The following is a 12,518-nucleotide window of genomic DNA, read 5'->3' as shown; positions in this document are numbered from 1 at the left end:
ATAAGAAAAAATCATGGTCAACTGGGTAATTTTACAGGCTATGGTATACAGTAATTCCTTCAGTGCATTTCCTTCTAGTTTCCATCTATGTGATACCCAGAATAATGGTGCTTTGGGTTTGAAGCTTGACTTAATCTTTATCACAGGCTTTGTGTTTTAGAAATGCAGAAAAGGGATTTAAAACTTCTGCTTCGAAGAAGAAAATGTTCCTCATTTCTATTACAGCTGCTAGGGGCAAAAAGGGTTCATTCAACATGTCTATGGGGACACCAGTGATACCTTTTGTGCTATTCCTCTTGGGCCCATCAGTGGCAGGCTAAGATTCCTTACAATCCTGTGATCCCTAATGGAAAACAGCCCTTTCTTGGCCACGAAATGGCCCCACAGTACCAACAGATCAGCCTCACAGAAAGCCAGCACTGGACCCTTCTACCAACAAGCTGCACAGAACTGGCCCCACCACCCTGACCTAACAAGTTTTCCAAAACCAGTGCCCACTTTTGCTAGCACAGTCATCAGAGAGCTAAAGTATTCACCTCAGCTTCAAAAGTGCCTTCAAAAGGAAAAACATATTCTCACAGCAGTAAAAAACCTTTCAAGTTCCACAGTATTCACAGCGTACTGATCCCCTTTTGCTCACTTGTGGGCCTTGGTTTTCAGCCAGACCTCCACCTTGCTTCTGCTTTTGTAAACTGGTAATCGTGCAAGGCTTGATTCAACAAGGAGCCATTTTAAATCTATTCCTAAAACAGCAAAGCGATTCAGTATTCTATATAATCCCAACAAAATAGAAGTATTTTGCATTCAGATACAGTTGGTCAAAGAACTATGCAAATACCAAAACAATCTGTTCAAACTGACTCATGTTGTATCTAACATGCAGCAAAAGCAGACAATTGTTGAATTGTTTTGCTCTGGAATGGCTTTGCCCATCTCACAGCTTTCCAAATATCAGGCAAGCAGCATTATGACTCACTTTTGGAATTCAAAAAACAAATGTCTATCATGTGTCGTGTGACTTTTATGATTCATGAAAATGACCATAGCATCCAACTGTCATATTACACAGGCAAAAGGAATAAATAGCAAAAAGGAGGTCAGATCAGATTAATCCTTTCAAAAAAGTATTTTTCCCTCCCCCCTTAAACCAAGGAAATAACCAGGGAATTAGTGGAGGTGCTGTTGGTCACAGAGAACAGTTGAGCTTTTCCACTGGGCACAGAATCCTCCAAGCAACCAGAGTGCCTGAGTACAGCATTTACACAGATGTTTTTGTTCTGAAAGTGAACAACAATTCAAACTTCTGAAGTTTACCAAGACATTAAAAGACCCACTGATTTGGTCCCTCTACATAACTGCATGTAATAATAATAATGGCAAATCTTGATTATGTTAAAATATAATGTAAAATATTTACTGTAACAAAGGATTAAATCTGTCTATAAACTTAACATTAAAATTTAACCTGAATGAATTAAAACATTTTAACATGCTCAAAGTGAAATGAGAAAGCCAAATAATTAATTTCACCATTTCCTCAATAAGATGGTAGAAATACAAATACCTCCTACCCGATTCAAAAACAAAAGAAAATTCAGCTCTTACAAAGTTTCCCTTTCCACAAGAAAACCTCACCACTTTAACAAGTCCCTTGAAATGTGTGCTTTAATAAAAACCGAGTGTTCAAGTCTCCTTTGGCTCCGGAAAATTTGGAACTCATGCAGATAGTAATTATTAGTGCTGACTCAGCCATAAATCAGGTCCAAATTTGATTGAGAATTCTGTAACTTGGATTTTTGAAGGAGCTACTTTTATGAATGCAGTGTTAGAAAGATTTGTTATATAGATTTCCATTTCATATCATATTGGATCTGCTTTTCTATCTAAAAAGAGACGCATGAAACAAATGTTATTACCTTTTACAGTGTTTCATATGTGTTTAAACACTGTCAAGAGCAAGAGTAATTAGCTAAATGCCTTATTCCTTGCGTCTTTTTTTAAACAAAAATTATGAGTTATGCTCAGAGATATTTTTGTACATGTTAAAAATACATATATGTATGCAAAATGAGAGTAAGTTAACATATTACTATCTTAATTATTAGTACCATATGTCAGGTTAAATTAATATGTATTTTTAATTAAGAGACAAAAAACCAATGCACTTGCCAGTTGTACTATTCCTCATATCAAACACTGTAGATTATCATAATTCAGAATTCAGTATGCAGCAACTAATCATACTTGCAAATGCATTTCAAAATGTTTTATTTGTCCTAGCTAGCTCTGTTCACAGTCAAACTTCTGTTGATAAAAATACAGCAATTTATTAAATTAATTTAGGACTGCTCCTCCAAGATTTAGGCAAAAAGAAAATTAAGTTTCAGATCCTGGGTTTCTCAAAGGTTAATTATTCTAGGTAGGAATAGGTAATGACTATTCATACTCTGCAAAAAATAAGACACCAGTAGCACCTTGAGCTTCAGCAACATAATAATGGTAAAAGCTGTTTGACCTGAGAATTTAATAGCTATAGCTTGGTGCAAGAGTGATTGCACCAGCCTGCTGATTTTTCATTTTATGACCATGGCAAAACTTTTGTTCTGTTGGGGAAAAGAGTTGTTCATTCTATGGAGAAGGAAATAGCAGTGCCATTTTTAATACCAAAAGCCCTTGCACAAAGCTCTGCCATTTAAAGATAATTACAGCTTTTTAAAGCTTAAATCAAAGGATGATCCTACTTATACATAAAATAGCCAATAAATTACCCTTTGCATTTCTCTAATGAAAATTTTTAGTGCTAGCAGTTTCTTTTACAGCCAAGCTCACTTCCAAGCAGTTTGATACACTGTTATTAAATTTGAAATTTTAGTCACTACAATAGTAATTGCAAGAGCAATTCATGAAATACAAATCTCTGCTTTTGTCAAATGCTCATCCACCTGCTCCATAAACAACAGCAGGAGAGCTCTAATAGTTTAAATGCCTTGTAAATGAGTTTATTTGTATACTCAAAGCACAGAATACATTTTGCCCTGATGCAAAAAGCAACAGGAACTCCAAAGCAATCAGTGCAATCAGTGCAAGCAATTTCACCTGCAGTCCAGCATGCAGCTTACTGTGCAACTGTTTTAGCAACACACTTCTAAATGAACGATCTGGCTTTTCAGTCACTGTAGGAAAACAGTTACAAGTGTGTGCTGCTGCTAATGTGTGTGTGTGCGCATGTGTGTATATGCACGCCTATGTGGCCTTTGCCAGAAATGATGAGAAACAGATGTGCTGGTGAATTAGTTCATTGTAAATCTCGTACAACTTTCTGTTCTGCTCAGATTCATGTGGAGGACTGTAAACCCCCGAGGAAAACCCACAGGTCCTCTTCTTGTTGCTACATTCTGGCCTGATCTGCCAGAGAAAATCGATGCTGTCTATGAGGCCCCTCAGGACGAGAAGGCTGTATTTTTTTCAGGTATTGGTTTTAAGTTTTAAAATTTAAGTAGCCATTTGCATAAATGTTGCATTTGAGCTCAGTTTCCTCTGAGTTGTAACTGGGCCAGGGAATGGCCTGCCTAAAAGCCAGTATAGCCAGCAGGTATGGATGACAGATCTCAAACATCCCATGCTGAGGATTTTAGGACAAAGGCTGGATCTGAAAGACTCTGAATGGAATTCAGCCCCCATTACAACAAAGGGGAGCTATAAGCACCCAGAAAGATATATTCAACAATAAACAAGACTAAACAAGAGTCATTATTTAAAACAAAAAGCAACAACAGTGGGAGCTCTGTTTCATCAGCGAGTGATCTTTCTTCTGTTTCCTCTCATTTTGAGCTGTTGTCTCTGTACATGTTGTTTGAGAAGCTTAGACCTTTTTTCCCCCCCATGCCTTTCCTTGTCTCCTCCTCTTTTGCCAAAGACTGACTTCCATTCTGGCTTCCAAGTATCTGCCTTGGTAGATACTTGGAAGATCAGGTAGAGGATACAGGCAGCTATGCGAGCTGCCTCCATGGGAGAGGAGGATAAGAGGAAGCTCTACTCTGTCTGTTGCAAGTCACACACATGGTTCAGCTGTACTGGCCAAATTAGTGGAGCTGGGAGGCTGTTTTCAACATGAAAAACTGAGCCAGCAAAAACTGGGCTCCAGTATCTACTAAAAACATGACTAAACATCTCCAATCATGTAAAAACCATATGACCAATGTTGCTGTACATTTTCTGTACAGGAGGGAAAAAAGTAATGATAATCTATTCCACATGTCTCAAAGGCCATTTGCTTTAGTTTACATGGAGGAAAAAAAGCTTAAAAAAAGTTTTATTTCAGCCAAGCCAAAACACTTTAAATATTGCATATACTATATATAATCCTATTACATCTACACCTCTCTCCCTCTCTTTATAATTTCCAGGAAAATGTAACTAACATGCTTTAAAAATAAATAAATAAATAAGAGCTATCAAACAAAGATTGGTTTGAAAGTTACCTGTGACCCAACTATCTTAAAATACTTACTACCGAGACCCACACTTTGCTCCTGAATGGTGCAATAGTAACTTCTCAGGAACTCAAATGCTGCACTTCACACTTTTCTCATATTAATATTTTACTTACTTTCTTTCCCACTAACTCTATCACAGAATCAAAGAAATGTCCTTTCATGAATGAATCTTCCCATGGCTTTCAGTGAATCCAGTGAGGGTACTTACTAAGTAAATTACAATTCCACGTAAAGAATGCAGAATGAGACCTCTTCCACTAGTACATTTTTGGAGAGACATTAGAAAATGTCATATGACAAAAGACAATGGAAACAGGAACTCTGGGCAAAAACTTCCTGTTAATTGCTCAATAAAAATTGCTGAACAAAACAAACCATGGAGGTAAACTGCTGAATAAAACAAATGGAGAGTGAGCACGAGCTTCTGCATTTGACCTCCAGGTGCCCATGCCTGGTTTCAGACCATCTTCATCATACAAAAAATTACCAATATTAACTATTTGTTCTAACAACATAACCCCAACTGTACCTTTTCTAGAAGTAGCTGCACATTAGATTAAGACAGTGTCTGCCTCAAAGATGAGACAGCCAAGAAGACGGGAAGCAAGAACACACTGAGATGATGTCTTTTGCTGAGAGGCAAGGAACACTTGAGAGGCAAAAGCAGAAATTGTAATCACAGTACACCTGCACTCTAATCTATGCTTCACAGATGGTAAAATACTAGAAAGACTAGTAGGACAGTTAGTGCAATAAAAAGTCCTATAACAAAGCATAAAAGAAGAAATATTCCTCTGTATCTGATCAAATGGTGTTTGTTTGCTTTGTTTTCTCCCCTACTTAGGAAATGAGTACTGGGTTTATTCAGCCAGTAACTTGGATAGGGGCTATCCAAAGAAACTTACCAACCTGGGACTACCCCCTGATGTGCAACGCGTTGATGCAGCTTTTAACTGGGGCAGAAACAAGAGGACATACATTTTTGCTGGAGACAGATACTGGAAGTAAGATGCATTAAGTGGTGGTGGTATGCTGTTAGCCGAACATGTCTCTAGGGTTGAATGCACACTGAAGTTCAGGAGACAGGAACCAAACACAGGGGTTTCATCCTTTGAGAATACAAAATTCGCACTGACAGCAGTGGTGAGCGAGGATGCTGAACCAGGGAGTGTGGCTAGGAAAGAACTTCAATACAGCAGCAGGAAACTAGCATGTATTTGAGAAAACAGCTTGCAAGGGAAGAGGATGTCTGGGAGTCTCTGTCAGGCTGCTCACCACTAACAACCCATCCCTCAACTCCTGTGTACCAGCAACTGCCCCACATAGTCTCAGGCTCTTAAGAGGGGCAAGCTGTCCCTCCTGCCAGCTCATAACTGCTGGGAGACAACTCTGAAAGGAATTCCTAAACAATGAGCTGATCTCCAATCACCTGAAGCCAAAGACTGACCAGATTGCCTTTGAAATTATTTCACTAAGCCATCAGGTTTGGCGGCGCTGGATGTAAAAGAAACAGCAGTGTAACTAGCAAAGCACACTGGGGATGACTGTAAATCCTTTCAGCAGCTGATGTACCAGTCACTAACACATTTGCTTTACTAATAGAGTTGGCACTGAGGAGATCTGAACAAACCACAAGGAGTGTATCTGTTAGTACTCTGGGAAAAATCTTAGGTTCAATTCATTTTGACAGTCTTTACAATCCTTTTCACGATTCCAGTACATGCTCAGAGAAGTTTTTGTTGCAAAGAACACCACAAATGTGGTATTCCACAAATGAGTGTAACTCTGTATTTACAGTAAGGTTCCTGTTCGAAAGACTGTACGAGAAGCAAAATATGATACAACATAAGCAACCAAACTCAGGTGACCTAATATCACACTCTGTTCAGGAAAGATCTTGGACTCTTAGATTAGGAAGGAATGTCCTTAAAATGTCTCAAGGCTATTATTGTGGTAGAAATAAATACGCTACATTGCACCTGATGAAGAGTCTACTAATTGTATTTCATAGAATTTCATGATCATAACTGGCAGGAAGATCTGGCACAAAAGATTATCTTAAAAAGCAGACACACTTCGGTACTTTGAGGAACTTTGTGAGCTACCTCTGTGCTGCCTATCAGAATGGCATGAGAAAAAAACCAGAGACAGTAACTCCTGCTTTCACCATCAGAGGTTTCTTCCAGGAACAGGACTTTACTTCAGGAATGCAGACATTAAACAACAGGCTGAAACTTGAACCATTCATTAACTGACAATTTAGAGGAAAGTTAAACATCAGAAACACCCACCAGAAATCTAAAAGATTCTCCAAGCTATAAGGGTTCCTTCTGAGAGGTGTTCTGCATAAAATATCAAAGGAGGTGTCAGTATAATTGAGCCCATTTTATGTGAACATTAATTTCATGTTATGATCAAACTGGATGAGTGTCTTTATTATATCCTAATGGTTGTGGATTCCTGTAAGTAAATAAAATACCCTTTCACAATTGCCACTTGATCATAACTTTCAATTACTTTGAGGACAGTACTCTTCTCCATTATCTAAAGAAAAAAAAAAACTTAAAGCTAAAGAATGTTATTCATTTTTTAATGTCATATTGTAGAGACCATCTTAAACATTTGCAAGTAGTTCCAATACAGCCATTTGCAATACTTTGGATTCCTACCAAAACCTACAGACTGAGTTAGCAAAGCTGCCAGTCTCCTCTGTACCAACTATTATTTTGATTAACTGTACTCCAGGGCCTCCAAGTAATTCATCACTCTAATCACAGACAGTATTTCTATCGACGTACCTTATCAACTCCAGTCACTGCACAATGCGTAATTCATTGTTAAGGAATCAAAGTGATTTCTATCTGTGTAAAGAAGAAAGCAAGCAGTTGACAAATATTTCAGAAAAAAATGCATCTCTGTTTAACACAGACGCTATAACCCTTAAGTATGTGGCTGTTTTATTTTATACAAGGACTCTGCCACATGGAATCAAAATAGTTACATACCGTAGTCCTTCCTGTGCCATTATCACACTTACTTTAAATGGATTTTTTGGAAGCCTTCTCCTCTCCCTCCTTCCAGCCCCAAGCTATTTTAGTGTTATTGTAACAAGATTGTTAAGCAAAGTGAAGTTTTGTGAGGGAGAGGAAGAGGAGCTGGCTCAGATTCCACAGCTGAAGTTTTAAAGCTGCCCAGCAAGGTACTAGATTTTCCTTAAATATCCAAGGAAAAAATAGTAAGTAATTTAAATTAATCATTTAAATTTATTTTGACCAACCTATTGCTCATTTGTACTGGTGTAACTTTGGATATAAACCAAGTAGTTCCGTACAGCAATGAGGGAAAGGTGACCCAAGATACATATAGATGTGGATAAATAGGAATCAAGAATATAAATGCTTCCCTCCCTCCAGTACTAGTCAAAGACAACCTCTCTGAAGTCCACTGCTCTTGAAGAGGTGCTGCTAGGGTGACTGAGGCCTCACATGCATTGGAAGCCTGGTTCAAACTACATCCCATGTCACTGCTCCTCAGGACATCTCCACTCCTCCTGCTCCGCACTGACTCCTATCTATGAATCAGAAAAACGGGGAAACCAGGCCACAGTCTTGCTCCTTCCATCTTCACTCTCAAGGACCTTGCATCCCTGGGACATTTATTCCCTACATATGGAAAGGGAGATCCTGGATTACTTGTTTGTGGGAGTGTAAAACTGGCTTTGCACAAATCTGTCTTTGCATTCTACAGTGGAAAGCACACACAGTAAATGAAACAACTGATCATCTGAAGGTGTGGATACAGACAGATCCACTCACTTCTGAAGGACACTGAAAACTAGATCTGACTTCCATGGAGTTAGGTGGATTTACATCAGCTAAGTTTTCCTCTTTGAAGCATAGATTGTGAAAGCCATTGTGGTTTGGGATTTTTTGCCCCCTCCCAAAGAAAAGCATGTATTTTTAGCTTGGCATTTATCTGTTGATTGTCACTGAGAGAGAGACTATGTGAAAATAATAGGGGATTTTAAGGAAATGTTACGGAAAGTAATTAGTAATTTAATAGCAATCCATCAATTACACTGACTACAAGCATATTTCAAGTAAGATTTTAAAAAGATAGCCATTTCACATTAAAATCTGGTATCTTCAGATGTTGGCTGCTGCCTGCAAAAAGTTACCTTTCCTAGAATTATGTTTGGAATTTTAAAGCTACATTTCTGAAAAGGGTTTTCCTTAGAAAGTGTATTTTCAATTCAGCAAGAATTGTATTTCCAAAAGGAAAGATGTAAAATTTCACAGGGTTTTAAAGGAGTCAGGAAAAATTAAAATGAAATAGAAACAATGTTACAATCTCAGTTATTAGATTTCTGTTTGATCGTTTTATATAGTCACATTTGCTGAGGACTCCCTGAAAAATTATGTTGAGTTTTAACATTAAATACAGATTTGTAATGCAGGGATATAATTTTCTTCAGGTATAATGAAGAAAAGAAGAAGATGGAGCTTGCATCCCCTAAATTCATTGCTGACTCTTGGAATGGAGTTCCAGATAACCTCGATGCTGTCCTGGGTCTTGGTGACAGTGGTAAGCTGTAATTCTGATTTAAGCCACTAACTCTCTTATTTGTCTGCTGTGAAACATATTGGAGACTTTAATTTCTTGTGGTCCATAAGTAGGAGCCAAATTCCCATTCAGCTTTGCAAAGTACTGGTTCAAACCAACTTTTTTTGTCTCTTTATTTTCCCATTAAATATCAGTTGATAAATACTCTACTAATCACAGTTTAAACTTTTTAACATGAAACATTTAGGGAATACAACCTCTCCTGAATATTTTTATCCAAGTAAATAATAATAATAGTTATGCTAATTTCCCTTTTCATGAAGGTCATTTAATTTCAATCTGCTACTACTCTTTATCATTTACTTCCTTGATGCTGAATGCTTTGCAAAGCTTAACAAGGCAAGAAACAGCTTTTATTAGCATCTTCCCCCTTTTCTTCCTTGCCTTTTTCCCCTCTTTTTTTTTTTTTTTTTTTTTTTTTAGAAAAAGGCTATATACTGTCTTGTTTAAGTATCTTGAAGCATCTTATGACTTTCCATTGCTATGTTATACAGGTCTAGAAACCTGCTATACAAATGTCAGACAGGACATGGAGGAAAGTAATCTGTGATGCAATCACTTTTATGTCAAGATGTCCCTGAGGCTCAGATCTGAGTTCATGTTGGTTTTGCAGTTTGGGCACGGGGAAAGTTAGCTCTGTGGGGAATTCTCTTTCTAGTGTAGTTTGAGACAGAGACTAAAGTGACTCCTGCCACCCAATGCCTGATGCACGGGATGTCCTAACACCAGAAGGCATGACTGGGCCAGTCCCTATGGTTTGGAAATTTCCAAACTTCCTGACAGCTCCACAGGTTCCTCAGTACCAGCATGCACTCAACAGCACCACTTCAGCATCATCCTGCTCTAGCACAGCCAGAACTCGAGTACGATAATCTCCTTGATTACAGGCACAAATGGGTTGTATTTTGCTCTTTTTTTTAACCTCCTATCCACTGCAGCTGAGACCCTGGCACATGATTTTAAGTGGCCTCATATTTTGCACAGATACATGTAAATGTCTGGAAGCACCGCTGATATCACATGAGTCTCGACTCGATTACATTTTCAACATCTATTTTGCCAGCAAACATTTCTTCCCAGAAAATTCTGGCTCACAAGATGGTAACCTGACTTCAGGCTCCATTTAACAAGACCTCTCTTCTCCACAATGGGAATTTTTATGTATTTTTAAAATAAACCTTTTTTATTGTGTATAAATATTTTGGGGAAATAAGTCTTTATTTAAGCTCATTAAGCTTCATGAAATCAAACAGACAAAAAAGCTTTGATCAAGAATTATGTGCTCCATAATCTCAGTATGCTTTTTTATTTACCTTCACAGGATACACCTACTTTTTCAAAGATCAATACTATCTACAAATGGAAGACAAGAGTTTGAAGATTGTTAAAATTGGAAAGATAAATTCTGACTGGTTGGGTTGCTGAACTGTATGAGATATTAATAACCAAATATTTACTTTTTCGTTATATGCCTTATCTGTAATTAGAAATAGATCTGAATGCTAATTACTGGACCAGTCTGGTACTGGCACCAAAACATTAAGTACCAGTACTGTACACATCAGATAATTTAAGAGTGTTTGCCTCCTCAGTATACAAAAGATGTTTACGTATATATTCTGGTACAATTTTTCAGTTTTCATGCTAGTCATAGTAATGTTAGTAACAGAACATCCATCATTCTTTATTTCCCTGATGCTTAAACAAAGCATTGAAACCATTGGAGACTGGATCACACCCCTGTGTTGCACACATCCCAAATAGGCTCAAATGAGATGTACCAGTAGTGCACTTTGATTTTTTTTTTTTTTTTAAATACAACTCTGTTATAAATAGATGGTTTGTCTTGATGTTTTTCACCCTCTTGCGAGTTTGATCATTACTCCCATTTATTTACATAATAATACAGAAAGACTGTCAAAGGCACAGGTTGCCTCAGGATTTGATTTGTGTTGATGCATGATGGAATCATGGCAAGAAACTGTGTTAAAGTATTGTTTTAAAGTACTTTTTATTTTAATACCTTAGTTAAATTTAGCAATTTGCTTCATGCACTTTGTTACTACTATATAACTTGTTTATATGGATGGAATGACTCAGATTTTTGAAGTCAATGCATTTTACATAAAAATCAAGTATTATTGTTTAACTTGTTTTATTTTTCTGTTCTTTACAATATTGGGGGTTTGTTTGGTTAGGTTTTTTGCTTATGCATTGGGCAGCAGAAAATGTTCTTTTCACAATCTGATGGAATGTTTCTCATTAAAAAAATAAAATAGAAAAGAACGTCCCACACGAAGTGCCAATGATACAAATAAAATCAAACTACACTGTTAACACTTCTCATGGCCAGGCTTCCTTGTATCATTTGAAATTAGAAATTCAGTAGCATGTTACAGTGAAATACCTCTCAAAGAAAAGACAATATTACCCCAGTATATAACTGCGTACTGGATTTATTTAGAAACCTATGTTATTTTCTCTGTTAGTTCTAAGCTGTAACTGAAGCAATTTATATTAAAGAGATTATATGGTCCTACGCCTCCGCGAAGCCTGCTGCCTTCTCAGAACAGTTTATATGCCTGTCTATTATCCACGCTCTTTCTGCTTATCAGCAGGCTACCTCACCACAACCCAGACAGGAAGAGTCAGCACAGACACAGCGGTATATATATCCTATAGGGAATGTAAGCTTGAGAAACACAGATCTAAAACCTTACTCCTGCCCATGAGATCAGACACCATTTGGCCAAGGAACTTATCCAGCTCCATGCACATCACAGAATCACAGAATCGTATAGGTTGGAAAAGACCTTTAAGGTCATCAAGTCCAACCGTTAACCTAGCACTGCCAAGACCACCACTATGCCATGTCCCTAAGCACCTCATCCAAATGTCTTTTAAATACCCCCAGGGATGGCGACTCAACCACTTCACTGGGCAGCCTGTTCCAATGCTTGATAACCCTTTCAGTGAAGTAAAAATTCCTAATATCCAGTCTAAACCTCCCCTGGCGCAACTTGAGGCCATTTCCTCTCATCCTATCACTTGTTACCTGGGAGAAGAGACCAACCCCCACATGAAACGCTTTGTGAGACTACGGACTGCATCATGCAAGTGGTCAATCCAGATCCTTCTCAACACATCTCTCGCATTGAGTCCATGATTCATAGAACTGGCTAGTAACCAACTAACACCTGAGCCAACGATCAATTGGTTTCTTCTCATGTCCTCTACAACTTCATGTTTACACTCAGTGCTTTCCTGTTCTAAGCAGAGTTTTTTTACTATGGTATTCTGAAAAGATACCGCTTCTAAAGTGGCTGCATTTTCCAAATCATCTTTCCATTGCACACTATCCAGATATAAATCCCACTTTGGGAAGCTGTTGATTACTAT

At 37.8% G+C, this 12,518-nt stretch overlaps 1 protein-coding gene across 2 annotated transcripts in view; it reads left to right on the top strand.

Moving 5' to 3' along the window:
- Positions 1-11,456, top strand: part of MMP2 (matrix metallopeptidase 2) — a 36,809-nt gene extending 25,353 nt beyond the window's left edge. Inside the window, exons 10-13 of one of the 2 annotated variants that reach the window (XM_075510590.1) lie at positions 3,333-3,469; positions 5,341-5,500; positions 8,971-9,080; positions 10,441-11,456. In XM_075510590.1, the coding sequence (XP_075366705.1) occupies positions 3,333-3,469; positions 5,341-5,500; positions 8,971-9,080; positions 10,441-10,544 (511 nt within the window). In that variant the 3' untranslated portion in view covers positions 10,545-11,456. The remainder of the gene's footprint in view (positions 1-3,332; positions 3,470-5,340; positions 5,501-8,970; positions 9,081-10,440) is intronic. The other variant, XM_075510592.1, reaches the window with a different exon arrangement.
- The last annotated feature ends 1,062 nt before the right edge of the window (positions 11,457-12,518 follow it).

This window comes from Mycteria americana, chromosome 8 (assembly GCF_035582795.1).
Source record: "Mycteria americana isolate JAX WOST 10 ecotype Jacksonville Zoo and Gardens chromosome 8, USCA_MyAme_1.0, whole genome shotgun sequence".
NCBI lineage: Eukaryota > Metazoa > Chordata > Aves > Ciconiiformes > Ciconiidae > Mycteria > Mycteria americana.
The sequence above is the reverse complement of the archived record's forward strand: the minus strand, read 5'-3'. Positions and strand labels throughout refer to the sequence as shown.